The sequence below is a fragment of the Vespa velutina genome, chromosome 2, assembly GCF_912470025.1.
Source record: "Vespa velutina chromosome 2, iVesVel2.1, whole genome shotgun sequence".
NCBI classification, from domain to species: domain Eukaryota; kingdom Metazoa; phylum Arthropoda; class Insecta; order Hymenoptera; family Vespidae; genus Vespa; species Vespa velutina.
In genome coordinates, this window is record NC_062189.1 from 10,645,750 (window position 1) to 10,665,266 (window position 19,517).

The following is a 19,517-nucleotide window of genomic DNA, read 5'->3' on the forward strand; positions in this document are numbered from 1 at the left end:
TGTATAAATTTTTTTTTTCGATATAGTATTACTATGTATATACACACATGTATATTATTATACGATATACATATACACATAATTATACATATAATTAATAAAATATACGATATATATATATATATAAAACAATTTTGTAAATTGCACAAATAACTAATTTTTTTTAACTATACCCACTGTAGAGTTTTGCGAAAATATGTACTTATTTATTGTTTATAAAAAATTAGTTAATAAATTACTTGAAGTCTTATTTCAAATTGATCAATATACAAATACTTTCCACATTCATTGTATATATCTCTATATAAAATACAAAAAATATAAAAAATACATGTATATATATAAATACATACGGTTATAAATTTGCAATAGTTGTTAGTGGCTGCATTACCTTAAACAGGAAAATTTATATCATGCCGAAGCGAAAATGTATCGCTAATTATATGCGAGAGGAAGGAGAGTAGCTGGAGGATAGTTACTTTAGCGGAAGACATTTATGAGAGAGAATTAAATTTCTGTAGCCGTCAAGTGATCTCTTCGTCGTTTGCATGGCAATCCGATTTTCTTTCCATTCTCTCTCTCTCTCTCTCTCTCTCTCTCTCTCTCTCTCTCTCTCTCTCTCTCTCTCATTTTTACCAAAAAAATTGTCTACCGATACACTTCTTTTTCTATCTAATAATCAAACAAATTTTTTTTACTTATCTATTCACGAAAGAGAACAAAAAAGACAATTAAAGATCTGTTTTGTGATACCCATCAATTTCATCACGAAAACAATTCAAAGATTTGTTGACTTTTCACAATGAGTTTTATCGTTGTGACCATCATTTTAATGAAATGGCTTGAAATGGATTTTCCAAAAATTTTAGGGAATAATTTTCTTTTAATCGATAATACTACCATGGATAGTCCACACCATGTTAATTAAGGTAAAGTTTTACGACAATCCTCTATCAAACCTCCGTAGATATCGACCGCTCTGCACTCTGTCGACGTTTTCAGGATCCTCTGTATATTTTAGCCGTGAATACAGGCTGTGTTAAAAAGCAATCTTCCATATTTGCAAACGAATTGACTCGAAGTTTATCCGTTATAATCATCGTTATGTGTTCGATTTCTAATTAAAATGATTTATTAACATTAAAATATTTCTTAGATTTTCAATTCGATTATTTGTGATGTTTAAATTTATTTCTATGAACTATAATCATCTATGTATTTGTGTATATATATATATATATATATATGCATATAATTTATTAACGTTGAAATGTTTTTGAGAATTTCAATTCGATTAATTATAAGGTCTTATTAATCCTCTATAATGCAAATAATTTTTGTATATATAAAACATTACATGATGCCGAAATTATAGTATTATTTATACAAGTATAATTATACTATAAGTTATACTAAATATAAGTATAATTTATACTTTTAAAAAAATAAGAAAAACTTTGGATACAGAGTAACAATTAATTTTATGAAAATGAAATAAAACTATATATATATAAATATATATAATAAAAGATATATATAAAGAAACTATATGAACTTCTGAAATTGTCAGTGTAACTTCTGAAATTGAATTTCAGAACTGAACACTGAATACTAGAATCACACTTAATTTCTTATAACATCATGCAATTTCAGTGTTTGCAATTACTTAATTACTATAATAAGGATGTTCTTGTACCATTTATTGAAAAAATGTAATTCGTCTTTAAGCTGTTTCTAAGAATCTTATAATTATTAATAATGTTTATATTGTAAGATATTATTATTCCTATTATCTATTGTACACACACACAAACATACTTAGGAGAAGGGGATCTTGTTTGAAAGTTACGGAGATTAGAATTAGCAAAGCATTGATAAACTTCCCAGAAGCTTATTTTCGAGCAGTCTGCACTGACTGTAGGAATAAACAAAAGGCGACATGGTCCCTGACATTTCATAAGAATAAACACGCACTAAAAAAAAAAAAAAAAAAAAAAAAAAAAAGAAAACAAGAAGATTAGAAATTATAATACAAAAATACATGAAACCTCATATTTCTTTTAAAAAATAATCTCGCTTTTTCCACGAACTTTCGAATAATTATCAGTTTTTATAATGAAATGAAACAAAAGAGAATATATAATGTGTATATATAAAACAAATAGAGACAGAGAAAGAAAAACTACTACAACATACAAGAGAAAAAAAGGTCGAATGGCATAAAATTAATTAGACGTGTACTTTACATTGCGTATCTTATGAAATTATCTTATCAAACTTTCGTATAAAAAAAAAAATCGTTAAACCGTCTCTTTTCATGTTTAACACATTATATTGATCATACATATGTGTATGTGTGTAAATATATATACAAAAATACAAATATATAACAATAACAAACATACGTTCATACGTAGAGGTAACGTAGGTAAGCGTGTTAGTGTATGCAGGAGGTATCGATCGCGTCTCTGCCGCTCATGGTTCTTGTAGGAGGGGAGGACAGACGCAAAGTCTATATATACATATATATGTATATATACATATGGTATATATGCATGTGTATATGTATGTATGTATGTATGTATGTATGTATGTATGTATGTATGTACGTATGTATGTATGTATATATGTATGTATGTATGTATAAACAACAGCAACTGGCTGCTCTGTGTCGACAGCGGTGTTTTACTCTCTGTTGCATCTCTCTACACAACGAACTATTCCCCCGGCTCCTTTCTCCATCACTAACTCTCTCTTGCCTTTCCCCTTCTCCTTTACTCCCCTTTCTGTCTGTTGTCCTTATCATATGAGTGTAAATTCATCCGCGCTTCAGCACCAAGTGAAATGTATGAATCGTCTCCTTCATCTTTATTCTTATTGCTTTTCTTTTTTATCTTTTTTTTATATATTGTTGTATGGAGAGCTCGATCTAACCAAAATCACTTTAATATTTACGTTAATATTAATATTGAATAAAGATTTTCGTATTTAAATTGTTCGTTACGTTCGAATGAGGATGTTTAAAAAAAAATTGGCGCATTTGGATCCTAGGAAAGGAGAAAGTACCTTTAAAGGACCCAATATAAGATAAGAATCATAATGTTACTTGTCTAATTAACAGAATTATTGGGTTATTATTTTCTTGAAGTTTCATTTAAAATATCAATTAAAGAGCAGAGATACGAGTGCACAGTAGCGTAGAATTGTATTAACAATAAAGAGACACTGAAAATTGTATAAATCAATTTGTGACATCAGTTTACAACACGAGTATTACTCGTGACCTGTTTGATTGTTACGAAAACTACAAGATAGGGAAATAATTCCGAACTTCAATATATTTATAATGATAAATATATTGAAGTATATCTTGAATATTGAATATTGAATATTGAAATATATATTGAAGTATCCCTCTATCGTGCCCTGATATCCGAATGCACCCGCATTTTTATATTCTGTATATAATTTACTATAATTTTCTTTATTGCTTGTAATGAAGCAATATTTGAAAATTTATTTTAATTTTTTTTTATGAAACTCAATGATTATAGAACAAAAGGTATAAATCATATTGTTTATGTTTAAATAATCATATAATTTACAATTACAAGCTTTTTTTATTGTTTGTAAAAAAACAAGACTTGAATGTCTTTTCTAAAATTTTAAGTGATATTCGATTTTAATAACAGGTGTAGATAATATTCATAAGAAAATAACCCTATAAAATACAAATATAAATTAATACATTAGCGTTCAATATCGTAAGTAAGTCCTTTGACAGTATATTGAATATACACATATCCTTTATTATATTAATAACAGTTTTTGCTTATTTTCATAATAAACTTATTTTGACAACCTTGAACTAGTATATTTCTAAGAAAATTCCTCTGTGTATATTCAATATGTTGCCACGAGACACACGATATCAAATGCTCATAAATAATAAAAGTTAATTTACATCGAAAGAGTTGATTTTAGAAGCCACGTTAATCAGACATTTTTTAGTCATCCTAGTGAGTAATATAAATCCTTAAAATATCAGATCCTTTTTTTATCAACCGTTATATATAGTATATTCCGTCAAATTCTATTGATAAAAACTTTATTATTTGCTTTTTGTTTTCTTTAAAAGCTCGAAATATGCAAGATCGATAAATTCACGAATAAAACTTACAACTTCTGCAAATTTTCCCTGGAATATTATACTTAATAATTTGAGTCTTTTGAAATTATATTCTCTTGCATAAATCATGTGTTATACAGAAGAATAACTATGTACATCATTCGTCGATAATTAATTGAAGAATGTGACTCAATCATCGATACAAAACAAGCTATCATTTCTAATCTTCAATCAAATTTTAAAGCAATAAACGAGCGATCAATATCAATCGAATATCAATGACGTTTTAACTACGAAATCTTTCTCATTATTACGATCTACGGTAGTAGAAACTAACAAATGATAACGAACTCGAAAATAGTCGAAGTTATCGATACACGTTCGGTTGCAATAAGTAGTTAATTAATGCGAATACAATTATGAATTCAAGTTGGAATGATATTCCAAGAATATTTAATGGATCCTATAAAATCGCTTATTGTCCTTGCTACATGCTTTCTCGTACACATATATGTAACACACACACACACGCATAGACAGACAGACAAACAGACATATATGTAAATAAAGAACATTTAAAATCCAACGTTTGATAATATATATCTCTATTAATAAGATAAAAGAAAACGAGTAAATAATTCAACAAAATTTCGAAAAACAGCGATCTAGTTAAATCGGATAATAACATAGTTTACGGCTTCGGTTTTTTAGCAACAAGAAAACCCGATAATCTTTCACTACGAGTCTTTCACTAAACAAAACGTAAGAGAAATCACGGAAATAAATTGTTCCGATCTAAGGGTGTTTCATAAAAAAAAAGATAATTCATAGCTAAGAAAAAAAGAAGAGAAAAATTTTTGTTTTCCATTTGATTCCAAATATAATAATAATTATTATTATTGTTAAATTTAAAGCGAATATAATCTTTAAAATTGACTACTAATTATTCTACTTTTCTGATTAATATCTTGTTCCCCATCAAATCGAACCATAACATAAATCTATTTATCTTGAACTTGAAATTGACTTAAGAAAAAAAAACCACCACAACTCAATATTTCCCTCGAAAATAAGCAATATTTCTTTTATAGGACGACGTTGAAAACTGATGATACGAATTCCATGAGAATTTTACTCCAGTATCGAGCACATTCGAAATCACGATTACAGCCACTAAGCTTATCAACCTAATATATAATAATCGATAATTGAGTCATCAAATGATCTCATAATATCTCCTATTTCTATATAACTTCTAATAAATTTATTCATTCATCTAAAGAACGTGTTACCTCCCATAATAATAATATTTCAGTATTATTATAGTATGCATAAAAATATGAATCAATTAAGACTATTCTAGTACTTTAAACAGCAATGTCTGTGAATTCGGACTTACCTTGCGAATTTCCATTTGTCTGTCCTCCCTGGGACGAAGGTATTCCTGGATAATGAGGTGGAGGGTGAGGAGACGAATGATTACTGGGCGACCCATTAGAATGTGGATTGGCAGTCGTTGGGGTCGGCGTGCTCGGTGTTACTTGCTGGGATTGTTGCAAGCTACCGGTTGAAGTCGATGTTGGTACAGGAGTGCTTCCAGTCTCGTTACCTACATTAACGGGTTGTACTTGTTGCTGCTGCTGCTGCTGCTGTTGTTGTTGTTGTTGTTGTTGTTGTTGTTGTGGTTGTTGTTGCTGCTGCTGCTGCTGCTGCTGCTGCTGCTGTTGTTGTTGTTGTTGTTGTTGTTGCTGCTGTTGTTGTTGTTGCTGCTGCTGTTGCTGCTGCTGCTGCGATTGAATCTGTTGCGACTGTTGTTGTTGCTGTTGCAGTTGTTGTTGCAGTTGCTGTTGCTGTTGTTGTTGCTGTTGCGATTGTTGCTGCGATAGTTGTTGCTGAGGAGTTTGCTGAGGACTTGGTGGCTTTTGTATGTCCATCAAGTCACTTATCGTTTCTGAAATTCCATAAAATATCAAGGTTTATAATTTGAATTAATCGATAGATGCACCTATTACAACTAAATGAATATGTTTGAACGAATATGTCTGACAAATAGCTGTATGAAATTCCATACGCATACTTATAGGATTATGGATGCATTTGCATAGAAAGCTAAGGAAGGATCAAGTTGTATATCTCTTGAATCCATAACTACAGAGATTGCTTGTCATGAAGTTTAGACTTGACAGATATCGTTGAAGTTAAGCTATGTGTCTACGTTATCGTGCTAAGTAATTCTAGAATAACTATTAAACATTCTAAACTCGGTCAGTTCTAGTTTCTCTAAAGAAAATTTAGTAACTAACCAACTAAGCAACTCATTCGATAGTTGATTATTGTTTAACAAATATGAGCTAAGAAGCTTTAAAAGAAAGACAATTATTACTCATTCTATCTTGAAATGTCTTCATTCATTTTTTTTTTACTATTAATTTCGTCGACAAATCATTTAGAAAGAAATTTAATCTTAAAAAAAAAGACCATATATATGTATTTTGAATACACTCACCATTTTCCGGAAACGATGTCGATCTTATAACTGGTAATAAGATTCCCTTTTGTACCAATTCGTCTCTACTAGCACGTACAGAGATTTTTCTTTCAAGGGCTGGAAAAAAGTTAAAAAGAAATAATTATATATTCGACGATTTCAGAATCGTACAATTTCTTTTATATTCTTTATCTTCCCTCTCTCTCCTTTCTTTTTCTATCTATTTAATTCGATTTATTTTTGCTTACATAAAGAAGCGGCCTCAAATTTGTCCGATTTCTTTTTCCGCTTCCATTTCCAAGGTTTAAAAAGTCTACCAAGGGCTGAAAATTTGCTTTTCCTTTCAAGAGGAGGCGTTCTCGCGCCAGAGCCCAGGCTGTTCGTTCGAAGGGCAGCGCCATTTTGTTTCTTAGCTATAAATAGAAAATAATAGAAAAACGATTATTAAAAATTGTAAATATTACAAATTGCCTGACATTATCATTATTATCGTACGAGTTATCCTTTTTATCGACACTAGAAAAGTAGGATTCGATCTTCCACTTTTTTCTATTAAAGATATGCCGAAGTCGAGCGTATCATTTTCTACATTATCGACCTTTACCGACAAGGGTTTGTTACATGTATATTTTCAACCCCTTCTTATCATCCCATCGTAGAACAGAAAAGTAAAGATAACGGAACTTTTACCGACCAAATAAGTCGGTAAGGTTGTTGCACAATTGTATTATTTACTAATCCCAAATCAATAAATCTAATTTCAAGAATGAATTCGGTTGGTTAAAAAAATATACATTATCTAGATTACGATTTAATAATCCGGAAGTATTTGGGAAAATCGTGTGCAGATACAAAAAAAAAGAAGAAATTTTTATATCCAGATGCAATCAGTGTCAATTTCTACCTCGGGTATATATCGGGCAGAGATAAAGATGAGCACCATTACCAGGAGATTTCCCTCTCGAGGAAATACACGACATTACATTATCCCTCACTGACATTACATCTACGTCACTTGTGTCACCTAACATGAGTTATGCCTTTACATCGTAGCGTCTTTAATGTAACCTAACCCTAATAACTGCTATTACTTTCCCCCAACTACTATAAGCTACTACCTTTAGATTATTTTCCTTTTTTTCTCTCGATATGGCAATCGAGGAGATGCGAAAAGTTTGTTGGAATGGATAAAGCTTTTCGAATTGTAAAAAGATAATGACCGATGGCTATCTCTGCCTTTCGCTTATCAGTTATTTGTTAACAAATCAAAAGTGTTTAACAGAAAAAAAAAAAATAAGGAAAAGAAAGAAAAAGAGGAAGAAAAAGAGAGAGAGAAAGAGAGAGAGAAAGAGACAGAAAGTACAAACGTACCTGTTATGATCGCTATTTCACATCCGGCTTTGTTAATTAGTTCGATACGTTGTTATCAAAGCCAACGCATGAAAGATAAAACATAAAAAGCGCAAAGATCACGTGCTGTGGAAACACGAACGCTACTCAATCGTGTCGTATAAACAAGGACAAAAATAATGATCGTTTGAAATAGGATTTAAAAATAAAAGGAAAAGAAAAGATCTCTTTTTCCAATTTGAAGCTCAAACTCGATTACAAAGTACATCGAACAAAATTTGATCCTTTCAAGTAAGCTGGCAACTTTGCAATGTGAGCTTTATGTTGGCTTAGTGTGATCAATATTTTCCATAAGTTTCGTATACCAAAATCATTTCCACAATTTTCTAACACACGAACATTACAATTTTAACCCTGATAATACAACCGTAGTAGCTCGTATTTGGCGTCACCATAAAATCAATACGCGACATCGTAACTACTACATAGATAATTTATGGGATTTCTTCTCGCTACTTACTCGTACTTGCACCTAAATCATTTATGAGATGAAAACAGATAGAAAAAGAGAAAAAGAGAGAAAGAGAGCGGGGGGGAGAGAGAGAGAGAGAGAGAGAGAGAGAGAAAGAGAGAGAAAAAGAGAGAGAGAGAGAGAGAGTGAGAGAGACACCTATCAGCGATATTTTTAGATTGAAACGATGAAATTTTCTTTTATGTGAAAGAGAGAAAAAGAAGTAGAAACAAAAAAGAGAAGAAACGTTCGAATATAGTCATTCAACGAATCATGTGCAAAAATAGAAAATAGTGTCTTGCGTTATGTATTGTATCGTACATATTGAAATAACCATTAAATGTTGACCGAACTTTTACTTTGTTTATCAATTAACGAACAACAACATCGAAACCAGACGAATGATACTCTCAAAAGAGTTGGATTTACACTATCTTACAAAAGTACTTGGAACGAAAAGTTTTACGAGAAATATTCCTTACGAGTCTTTACGAGAAATATTAAATATTGTTCAATTAGTTTGAATCCGCACTTTTAATCCTCGCGTTTAATCCTTTTCCCTATTTTAAATAAATCTCGAAATATAAACAGAATTGAGATATTTGTATTTATTTTTGTTTCAACTGTTAAAACGAATGTTTATAGATCGAAAAAGAAAGTTCCACAGGTTACAATATCGCTCAGCAAAATATAAGAAAGAACTTTCAACGAAAATATTCATTTCGAAAACGCTTTTCGAATCTCAGCTTCTCATCCTTGGCATCTAACCCTTTGTGTCAATCGAAAGAAACGAACGGACGAATGCGAGAGAGAGGAAGAGGGAGACGAAGGGAGAGAGAGAGAGGGACAGAGAGAGGGAGAAGCGATGTATATCGATGTTCCCGATATCAAAGTGGAATAATCAAAGCCACAAAGCACTTCCGTTAGTCGGGAGACCTATTCATGTGCCTCAAAGACTCGTCGAGGGCCGTTGCACCAGCATGTAAACTGCATTCGCAGCAACGGCAATATTAACGTGCCAACGTTAGGATGGGGAAGAAATTCTTAACTCCATTGTTGGCGAGCAAGCGAGAGAGAGAGAGAAAGAGAGAGAGAGAGAGAGAGAAAGAGGAGAGAGAGAGAGAAAGAGGAGAGAGAGAGAAAGAGGAAAGAGAGGAGAGAGAGGAGAGAGAGAGAGAGAGAGAGGAGAGAGAGAGAGAGAGTTGCTGCACTACATATCACCGTTTGAGACGTTTAGCCCCTCGTAAAATACAGTGAAGAAAAAAACAAAGCGACGCTCGATCAAGGATGGCCTTCTAACGAGCTAGCGGCACCAACTCGACCGGACTCTGAAGTAGCCTATTTGGTTTCGTCCCCGTGAAATCCTTTGAAAATCTCTTTTCTCTTTCAATAAGATTCTAAATCGATGATAAATTCTTCGGATTTTAAGAGATTCTTGAGAGATTCTCAGAAATGAATTAATTACTTATATTAAGAAAGAAGAAAATTCTGTATATATTTATTTTGTTATGTAAATGACTATTTCATATGCATAATATCGCAAGATGTACAAGATATAAGCAGCTAACATTCGAGTTATTTCAAAATAACGTTTTATGAAAATTGTTGTATACAAAAATTATGATATTAAGAGAGACTTATCGAAAATAATTTTGTTTTCTTTTTCTTTTTTAAGTGAAATTCTATATCTTTTACATAAAAATTAGAAAGAATATCAAATCCCGAGTAAAAATCTATTAACATTTATTATGTTATTTATTCATGGAAATACTATATAACAATTTCGAAGTTTATTCATACGACATTATTACATCTAACAAGTTATAATTGGCTAAGAATCATGAAATATTCTGATAGGAACGATAACATTATTCTTAGGGAATCTCCGAGAAAACGAATTTTATATGTACATTGTGTCTGACACTCTATACTCAAGAGAACTTTCAAAAAATTTCAAAAAAATTCATACTGTGACTATTGTCAATGAGAAAAATGCTTTGGAAGATGAAATTCTATAGAGAAGAAATGGGGAAATTTCCTTCGGGGCATACAGGATTACCATAAATCCTTATTTATCTGTCGGAAACTACTCTTTGCGAAAACGCGTCTTTAATACTGAACCAATAACGACACGATTAAGCCTTCGAATATTTAATTCAGTTTGTATTTCATTGCTATAGTGCTAAAGACGAGAACATAGAAATATAGGATGACAGTTTTTCAACATGAAATTCTTCGCCAAATAGATAAAAAAATTAGTGCGTGAAAACTGCAAAAATGTATAATTATATTTTTTGATTATTCATCCCTTACAAAATTAAAATAAATCCTTTTTTCATCGTAACATTTTATTATCTTAGCTTTCATCTTTATTGAATCTTTATTGAATTATATACGATACATGCAATTCTATAGATACGTCCACAATGTAAAATCCTAATATTTATATATGTAAATATGTACGGATATATAAGCCACGTTAATACTCTAAAACTTAAATTACGTACAATTTATTCCAATGTAAAGGATCTTCTCCGGAAGGATTACACGAAGTCTAGAAACGATTAATTTTAAATTTCTTAATGAATATCGTACAAACAGTGTTTGACAAAATGGGTATAACTTGAATGAAACTTGAAATTTCCGATTCCGATACCCTCCTCGACTTATTATTTTATTCTATCGTACTTGTTTAAAACAATGAGAAAGAGAGAACGTTCACCCCCTATCTCTCTCGTTCCCTCCTCTCCTCTCTCTTTTGTTCAAGAGGCAACGCGCTAGGAAAGACTATTGAATAGGGTTAGTGGTAATAGCGGTGTAGTAAATCTGGAATCAGAGATGGAAGTTCGAGAGAGTTGGCTGAAAACTGCATGGATAAAATAAGGATGCAACGGTTAGTGTACGTAGCCTTCAGTCACGACAGTAGCACAGAGTCTTTCAGAGGAAAGATCACGGATGTTACTATGGTTACGCCACTTTATTTTCCGTTCTCCAATTACATAGCCGCTGATTGTCAACTTGAAACCTTAGATACAACCCTGACGTTAGTACACCGTGTCAGGACACAGGTATAGGGACACAGGTGTCTCAGCACGTAGTGTATCTATGTCTTGCTGATCATAAATACACTATATGAATCAAATCATAGATTTCTATTATATTGGTATATAAAAAATACCGATAATATTTGTAGTTTTTCTATTTTATTACAATTTTGAAGGTATTTGAAAACAGAAATTTAAAACCATTGTTATTTTATTAACGATGTCATGTTAGAAAAATTATATCGGAGCCGATATAGTATGGAAATTGCTGTAAAATCAAAACCAAAGTATGTAATTACGTAATGCCATTTTTTTTAAATAATATCTATAGTATGATCGTGAATGAAAAAGAATACGATGTTGCAATCATCGGAATGTCTATCTTAAACGCCAAATGTCGCGATATCAATCGATGCAGTCTATCAATCGATAACTGTGCTATCTTTTATTTCGACGATCGAAACATTATATTCTTTCCTATAACTTTTATTAGTACACTATTTGTTAGGGATTAAGGCTGTTCATCTAATATGGTTCGAGATATGTATGGCTTCAGCGACAACAGATGCAGAAAATAAAATGAACTAAAAGCGCATTAAGAAAAACCTGTTCCTTTTCTTGATTCACCCTATCGGTGTGTATGCTTATATAAAGAGATTGTAATCCTTACGCTGTCAGCGCGCATGAATTGAAGAACTAAGCTAAGACATCAGACATAAAGTGCGTTCGTTGAATTTCACAGAACTACTGGTACGAAATTAATACGTACCTCCGTAAAAGGAACGAAACGTGCGATTAGTAGTAGAAAGATATTGATACTTTTCTTATACTCGATTGAGGTTACGTACATTACTTTTTTGCATCTGCCTAAAATCTGCTATTATGATAATAAATTGGTAATAATATTATATAGAAGAAACTAATAAATATACTTATTTCAAAATATATTGCAACTTTATTCCTTGTTTGTCTTACCATATTGTTTATGGGCCATTAGGATCATAGTTGAGATTTGATTACGATCATATCTGCCATACGTCAAGAGATAGCTTCTCTTACAAACATCAATTTGCGGACTTAATCGGAATATTAATAAATTTCTATATACGTATATATAAATGATATACAACTGAATACGTATGAACATCGAGTCAGAAATATAAAAAGACAACTGTGTCCAAAATGGCTTAAAAGAAGTAATGCACGAAAGGACTAGAGAAACGTATTCGTTAGTTTTGAAGGAAAAACAATGTAACAAGAAAACAAAACACTAACAAGTAGATGGCGATAATAAATATTGCATTATTCTGGATGATTATTATCACTGATGGACCATAATCAATGATATACATATGTCTAAATAAATTTATTCATCATAGGAATAATTTTTAAAAAATCTATAACTAATTCGTTTTTTCAAAGTAATCTGATAAGTAAAAATAAGACGCTATTAACATGCACCATTTTCTCGATATGAGATAGTGTAACGATACAAGAAAATCTGTATGAAATTCATGCAGCGTGTTGCAAGATTCTATTACGCTATAAATTCTGCTCATCGAAATATTTGTGCGATTTCGATGATCCATTAACGTCTCATTCAAAAGATAAAGATTTTTTACACGAGATCATTGTTCCCGAAAAATTACTCTTGAAAATTTGTTTATGATTCTTACGAAGAAAAAAATATTTCTTTTTAATCTGAAAAGATAATCTCGTGTAAAATATCTTTATTTTTCGAATGAGCTCTTGATTATCAAAATCTAACAAAAATTGCTATTATGAGAATTCATGGTATAAAGCTTTGCAAACGCACATAAAAAAAAACTATCTTAAGAATATTTCTAATGACCGACCAACACTGGAGACCCAAATGTTTTATGACAGAGCTATTAGAACCATCTTACGACATACATTTTTAAAAATTCATTAAATTGTACTTACCGAATTATACTTAGCAAAATTCCTCATTTTATAATTAAAAAATTATGAGCTTCTTTTAATCTGTTACGCAATGACGCAAAAATTGTACTCATCTTTAAAATGCGTACTATCGCTATTAAAATATAATTTATCTGATGATATCTTTAACGATATATTAATACTTAGAACAAAAATATAAATTTATAAGTTAATTGTTAAATATAAATATGTTAAATATTCTTATTTATAAAGTAGTTTTTAATTATTGAGACATATTTTTATAACATATTTTATAACATATTTTAAATATTAAAAACATATTTTTTAAATAGGTTTTAAATATTTTTTAAATATGTTTTTAATTATTGAGAAAGAAAAATATCTTAGTCTAAATTTTCCATATTTATAATAAAAAAAAAAATCAAGAAAATATCAGTATTCATTTATATATCGATTGGCATAATGTTAGTATTAAAATCATATCGGTTTTAAGTCGAAATTGCCCTTAGAGATTTGAAAACATATATAAAATAAAATGGTATAAAGACACAAAAAAAGGAAATATAATTCATTATCTTTTAACTGAAAAGTTCCAAAAGTTTTACCTAGGTGGGCCAAATTGTAAATTCCAAGATATTTGGCGGACCAAAAAAGAAAGAGGGGGAAAAGAGAGAAAAAAGACTAAAACTGAGTCACCTTCAATGGTTCTTTCAATGACTAGCTTGGCTAGGATTTTAGGGATGTTTGAATCCCCATTATTCCCTCTAACATCAAGGCTAAATATTCCCTAATCGCATCTTCAAACTATAAGGCCTAGAACGGGTTTTCTATTATCAATGAAATTTATCAGTAAATTCGGATATCTCATCTTGCTCTTCCACTTTATGTAATAGATGATCTCTGAAGGATTTTTTGTATATTGTTTAATCAATGAAATTAATCAAAAGCACAAACAATTTAATGTGTCTTATATATAAATATACCTATACCTCGATATAATTTCAAACAAATTAATTTATAAAAAAAGACGTATACGAATGTAACGATTATGAATATTTGATATATTGTAACATCAAAAAGGTTCTGAATTCTTCAAATTACTTTCAATGCGTTTAAGGAAGAACGATGTTCATGTTAACAATAGGTGAAACGAACACCACGATGTAGACTACCACGAAAAAGAACATCGAAATCGAAGAAATTTGGCGCAGGATTAACGTCAACTCGTTGTTTTTCCGACTCGATTTTACAGTCATTTATGCCAATGTATGTTCATGCCAAAAAATCAAGGCCATCAATTTAATGCAATGATGCATCCCAGTCAATCAGTACATTAAATGCATAACAGAATTGGCAAGATATTACACATCATATTCGTCATATACGATATTGTAACATTGAAATTAATCTATTATTGCACTCGTATGATGTGTGTGTTTGTGTATATATACATATTTATACTCGTTTCAAATTAAATATACTAAAAAGTAACTTTTCATCCATGATTCAAATTTCGTGCCAGAATTGATGACTGTCAATAATCATGCTTTCGCTTCCGTTACATTTCTTTCATTTTTTTCTCACTCTATACTTCGATATACTTTAAAAACAACAAATGAAACAGTATTTGACCACTGATATTTCTTTTACTTTCATGTGAGGATTTATCGTTCAGAATAAGAGTAATCAAAGCCAAATTGTCCTAGTTTACTTTAAAATCAAAAACTCTTTTATTCCACTTTCTTTCATTTCAAATTGAATATTACAACAACTAATTTATTTTTTCGTCTAATAAAAATTTCATACGTACAAATTTGTTTCATGTATAATTTCAAATTTTTTATAATTATCACCGACCGAGAAAGCCCGTTTAAAATCTTGTTTTGAAATTCGTCCATCTATCTCGCTTAGATAATTGATTAAAGGTGAAATAATCTTCAAAAAAGAATCTTTCTTGTATCTATCCAGCGAGCCATGTATCTTTGTCTTTCCTATAGAGCAGGTATCAGCTGGTAAAACTAGCGTAACGGCGTTGTGAATACAGTCATACGCCAAGCACCGTTACTGGCCTCCCCAACGAGTTGCGATAGGGAACGACGTAATAAACGTACGAACACTCCAATAGAAAGAGGCAGACAGAAAGAAAGAGTGAAGAAGGGAGAAAAAGAGAGACAGCAATAGAGAGGAATACCATAGAAAGAGAGGGAGGGGGAGAGGGAAACGAGCATGCTATGCGTGGCACATTGCGCACGATCCTTTTACTTTACCAGATGTATATGTGTATATGTGTTTAAACCATGCATACTCTGCACCTACACACGCAATAACAGAGTTTCTCAAACTCTCAGAATAAAGTCCTCGCATCGTGAACAGCTGCAATCTTTTTCCTTTTGATCTCACATGATGCATTGAAATAAATGAATTTGAATATATGACGTAGGCCACAATAAAAAAAATGAAAAATATAATTTCTTCTTTTTCCTCTAAAATATTAATGATTACTAAGCTTCCTGAAATAGCTTTATCTTCAATATATAGTAATATCGTGAATATCGATTCATTTATATGAACATTGTTATTTTCGCCACGCCTTCACATTTACGTTTTATAAGGTTGCCGTCTGTTAATGACGTCTTCGTAAACTTTTCTTCTTATGTTTTCTCGCGAAGAAAAGCCGAACGTGAAATTTTCGACGTTTAAAATATAGCAAGAAAGCACGTTCAAACGTGTCTGGTTTATTACACAGATCGTACCATACAAAAGTTTTGCTTGCTTCCCTTGTAGAAAAGAATTGTCGTTGTTAGCTTCTCTATAAAAAACGATCAATTTTAAATATATTAACAAATTATTATGGATATGATACAATTATGCGAATAATAAAGGATGTTCGTATTTACAAAAAGACATATATACGCACACGTATATGTATACACATAAAAAGAATAGATGTATACATAGAGACTAATATATAATACATATATACCTACATGTATATATACATATATGTATATGTATTTATATGAGTGTGTGTATTTATATATGTTAGTTAAAGCTGAACGCTATAAACAAATTATAAGAAAGGAAATATACACTATTATTATTTAATATTTAGAGCCGGCCGTTCTCTTGAACGATCTCTTCGTAGGTGCACAATTGCGAAAGTGGTGTGACACGGAACGGCATCTTACAAATATTCAAAGTTGTTTTTTATGCTTCGATTTTTTTTTATTTCCTTTTGTTTTTATTTTTATTTATTTATTGCTCGTTTTTCTTTGTCTTTAAAAAAATCCTAAAAAAGATCGTCCAAGGATCGCTACGATCTGACAAACGTTACTGTCTCATCAAACATATGTATATATATATATATATATATATATATATATATATATATAATTTGTGTGCACTGAGTTACAAAAATATGTGAATGCTTTCCGCAAATGAATAACTTCTTTTTTTTTTAGATTAACCGGAAGTGCACCGTATGTTTTAAATAGATGTACGATATATGAAGTATACGAAGAATTAAAATAAATAAAAACAAAAAAGAAAAAACAAACAAAAACAAAAGAATTTTACTCTCTCGTACCAAAGTTAAAAAATGTAAAGCGTTTTAAAGATATTTTTTATAAAATCATCTGATAAGAACTTTTAGAGAAATTCATTCCGCTGCTAGGATAGAAGAAATTTCCTTTAAAAGTCAAGACACATACATTACATATGATACATGAACTTTTTAAATTTCAGAGTTCATTGTACTCGACGATAATTAGCAACAAAAAAAGGAAAAAAAATGCTTTCTTTATTCCGATTCATTATTCTAATTCTCTTCCGTCCATAACGAGGAGAATCGAATCTTTAAGAATTTTTCAAGAATTTTAATGTCCGTCACTTTGCAAACTTCGTAAAGGTTTCCCTTCGTCGATTCGATGTCAATCGTGGAACCTCCTGAAAAAACTGGCAACTTGCCAGACGCGTTTGATCGTAGTGGAGACGAAGAGATGAGGAATGAAGAGCCTAACTTTCGACTTCTACAGAAAAAAAGGAAGAACACTTTCTCTCTTTCTCTGTCTCTCTCTCTCTCTCTCTCTCTCTCTCTCTCTCTCTCTCTCTCTCTCTCTCTCTCTCTCTCTCTCTCTCTCTCTCTCTCACTGTCACTCTCACTCTCTTTCTCTTTATATCTATCTGCTCTTGTTCTTCCTTTCTCCTTCTCTTTCTCTCTTTCTCTCTCTACACAACTTTCGTTAGCCCCATCCTTTGTTAACCCTGAAAATGTGCCAATGTCACGAAGGGTAGCTCGAGGCTCACTAGATAAAGTGGAAGATAAAGAGCGAGAAGCCACGAAAAGGAGAAGGAAAAAGAATGCGAGAGAGTATTAGCACGGTAGTCGTGATGGAACTTTGAACGGAAGCAGGATAAAAGAAAAGAGGAAAAAAAGAGAAAAGGAGCATGAAAATAAAAGAAATCATCAAGAGCTCTAAGACCTTGCAACAGTGCAAAAAGCGACGTTGAATGATGGACGAGTACAAATAAAGCGAAATCGAGAGAAAGAGAGAAATTTTTGTCCCGAAATACGTCATATTTCCTTTGTCGTATATTTCACAGCATTCAAAGGGAAAGAACAACAAGAACTTGACCAATAATTCGTGATGTTCGAAAGAAGGATAAAAAAAATGGAAGCCCGCGAAATTTAAATATCGTATCGCTATTTTATCTTTTTGTTTATGAAAATAAGAATGAGAAAATCGATTGACAAAGACTAAATTATGCACAAGAAAATTAAATGAAACGATAACGAAGATTATAAACTTTTGGTGATTTAATTGTTTTCGTGATAAGCCGAACTTTATTGCTTTTCACATCATTTTCGAGAAATAAATAGAAAGAAAATAGAAACATAATAGTTCACAGAAGAGAATATTTTTTATCTCGCTCTTGCTTTCACAAATTCTCACACAATTTCCTATGGATTTCCAACTCCCACATGTCATTGTCTTTGATCCTTCCTTCCTTTCGCTTATTATTACGTGAAGCCTCTTTACCTGATACAGAGATTCCATAAGAATTCGTAAAACAAGCAAATCCTCATTTAAATATGCGAAGAAAAAATCATGTTTCTTATAAAGTTCTTGCAAGGCGAACGTAAAACAGATACGTTGGGAAAATTTTAGTGAAAAACTTCGTTACTATCAAAATTTTTTATTTTCCAAAAAATTTATATTTTATGTAGCTTTTGGGAATTTTAATTGTCTTAAATGAATATAAATAAATTTGATTGGTGAATATTCATAAGTTACTAAAACAAAATCGATCGTATCAGGAATAAATATCTAAAAAAGAACTGGCAAAATTGATTCGTAAACTTATCGAAAAAATTGAAGGTAAGGGGAAGAGAGAGAGAGAGAGAGAGAGAGAGAGAGAGAGAGAGAGAGAGAGAGAGAGAGAGAATCGGAGGAATAAACGACGACAAAATAAAAAGAAGACAAATAAGAAGAACATCTTATCGGCATTAAAATTGGCGAAATCGAAGACTCGTAGCAAGTTCTGGCAAGTGGTCCGAGGAACTAAGGCGCCCCAAAACTATTTTCCGCGTGGAAGATGGCCAAAAGCGACTCGGCACACTTCGTTTATACGTACTTTCGCGATGAGAAATCCGTCGAGATGAGAAAAGAGAAGAGCAAACGGTTCGTTGCCGTTGCTCTGCTGTAGTGAAATCATCAGCTGCGTCCGGTTATTCGATAGAATCTAGCCATCTTTCTCTCTCTTTCTCAAGCTACTTCTAGATCTGACATTCACAGAAAATAGAGAAAAGGGTAAGCGTTCTCTATGACTAGTCGATATAATTCGATGACGAATTCATAGAAATTCCTTCGATCGACTTCGACCGCACATCTTTTCTCTCCTCTCTCTCTCTCTGCTATTTCTGCTCTCACCGCTCGTCTTTAACTATCAATGATAAGATCGAGTTTATGTGAGTACTGACTATACTCGTCGAAATTGAATAGAATCGATTTTCGTGATGGCATTGACGAAACTAGGTCGATGATAAAGCTCTTTTATTCTACGATATTTCCA

The 19,517-nt window shown here is 31.5% G+C and overlaps 1 protein-coding gene across 1 annotated transcript in view; it reads right to left on the bottom strand.

The window, feature by feature from the left end:
• LOC124957993 (phosphatase and actin regulator 2-like) overlaps positions 1–19,517 on the bottom strand; it is a 119,364-nt gene that overhangs the window by 85,860 nt on the left and 13,987 nt on the right. Inside the window, exons 2-5 of the mRNA XM_047515647.1 lie at positions 6,866–7,030; positions 6,636–6,734; positions 6,017–6,080; positions 5,529–5,812 (exon numbers count right to left, since the gene is read on the bottom strand). Coding sequence (XP_047371603.1) covers positions 5,529–5,812; positions 6,017–6,080; positions 6,636–6,734; positions 6,866–7,030 — 612 coding nt within the window. The remainder of the gene's footprint in view (positions 1–5,528; positions 5,813–6,016; positions 6,081–6,635; positions 6,735–6,865; positions 7,031–19,517) is intronic.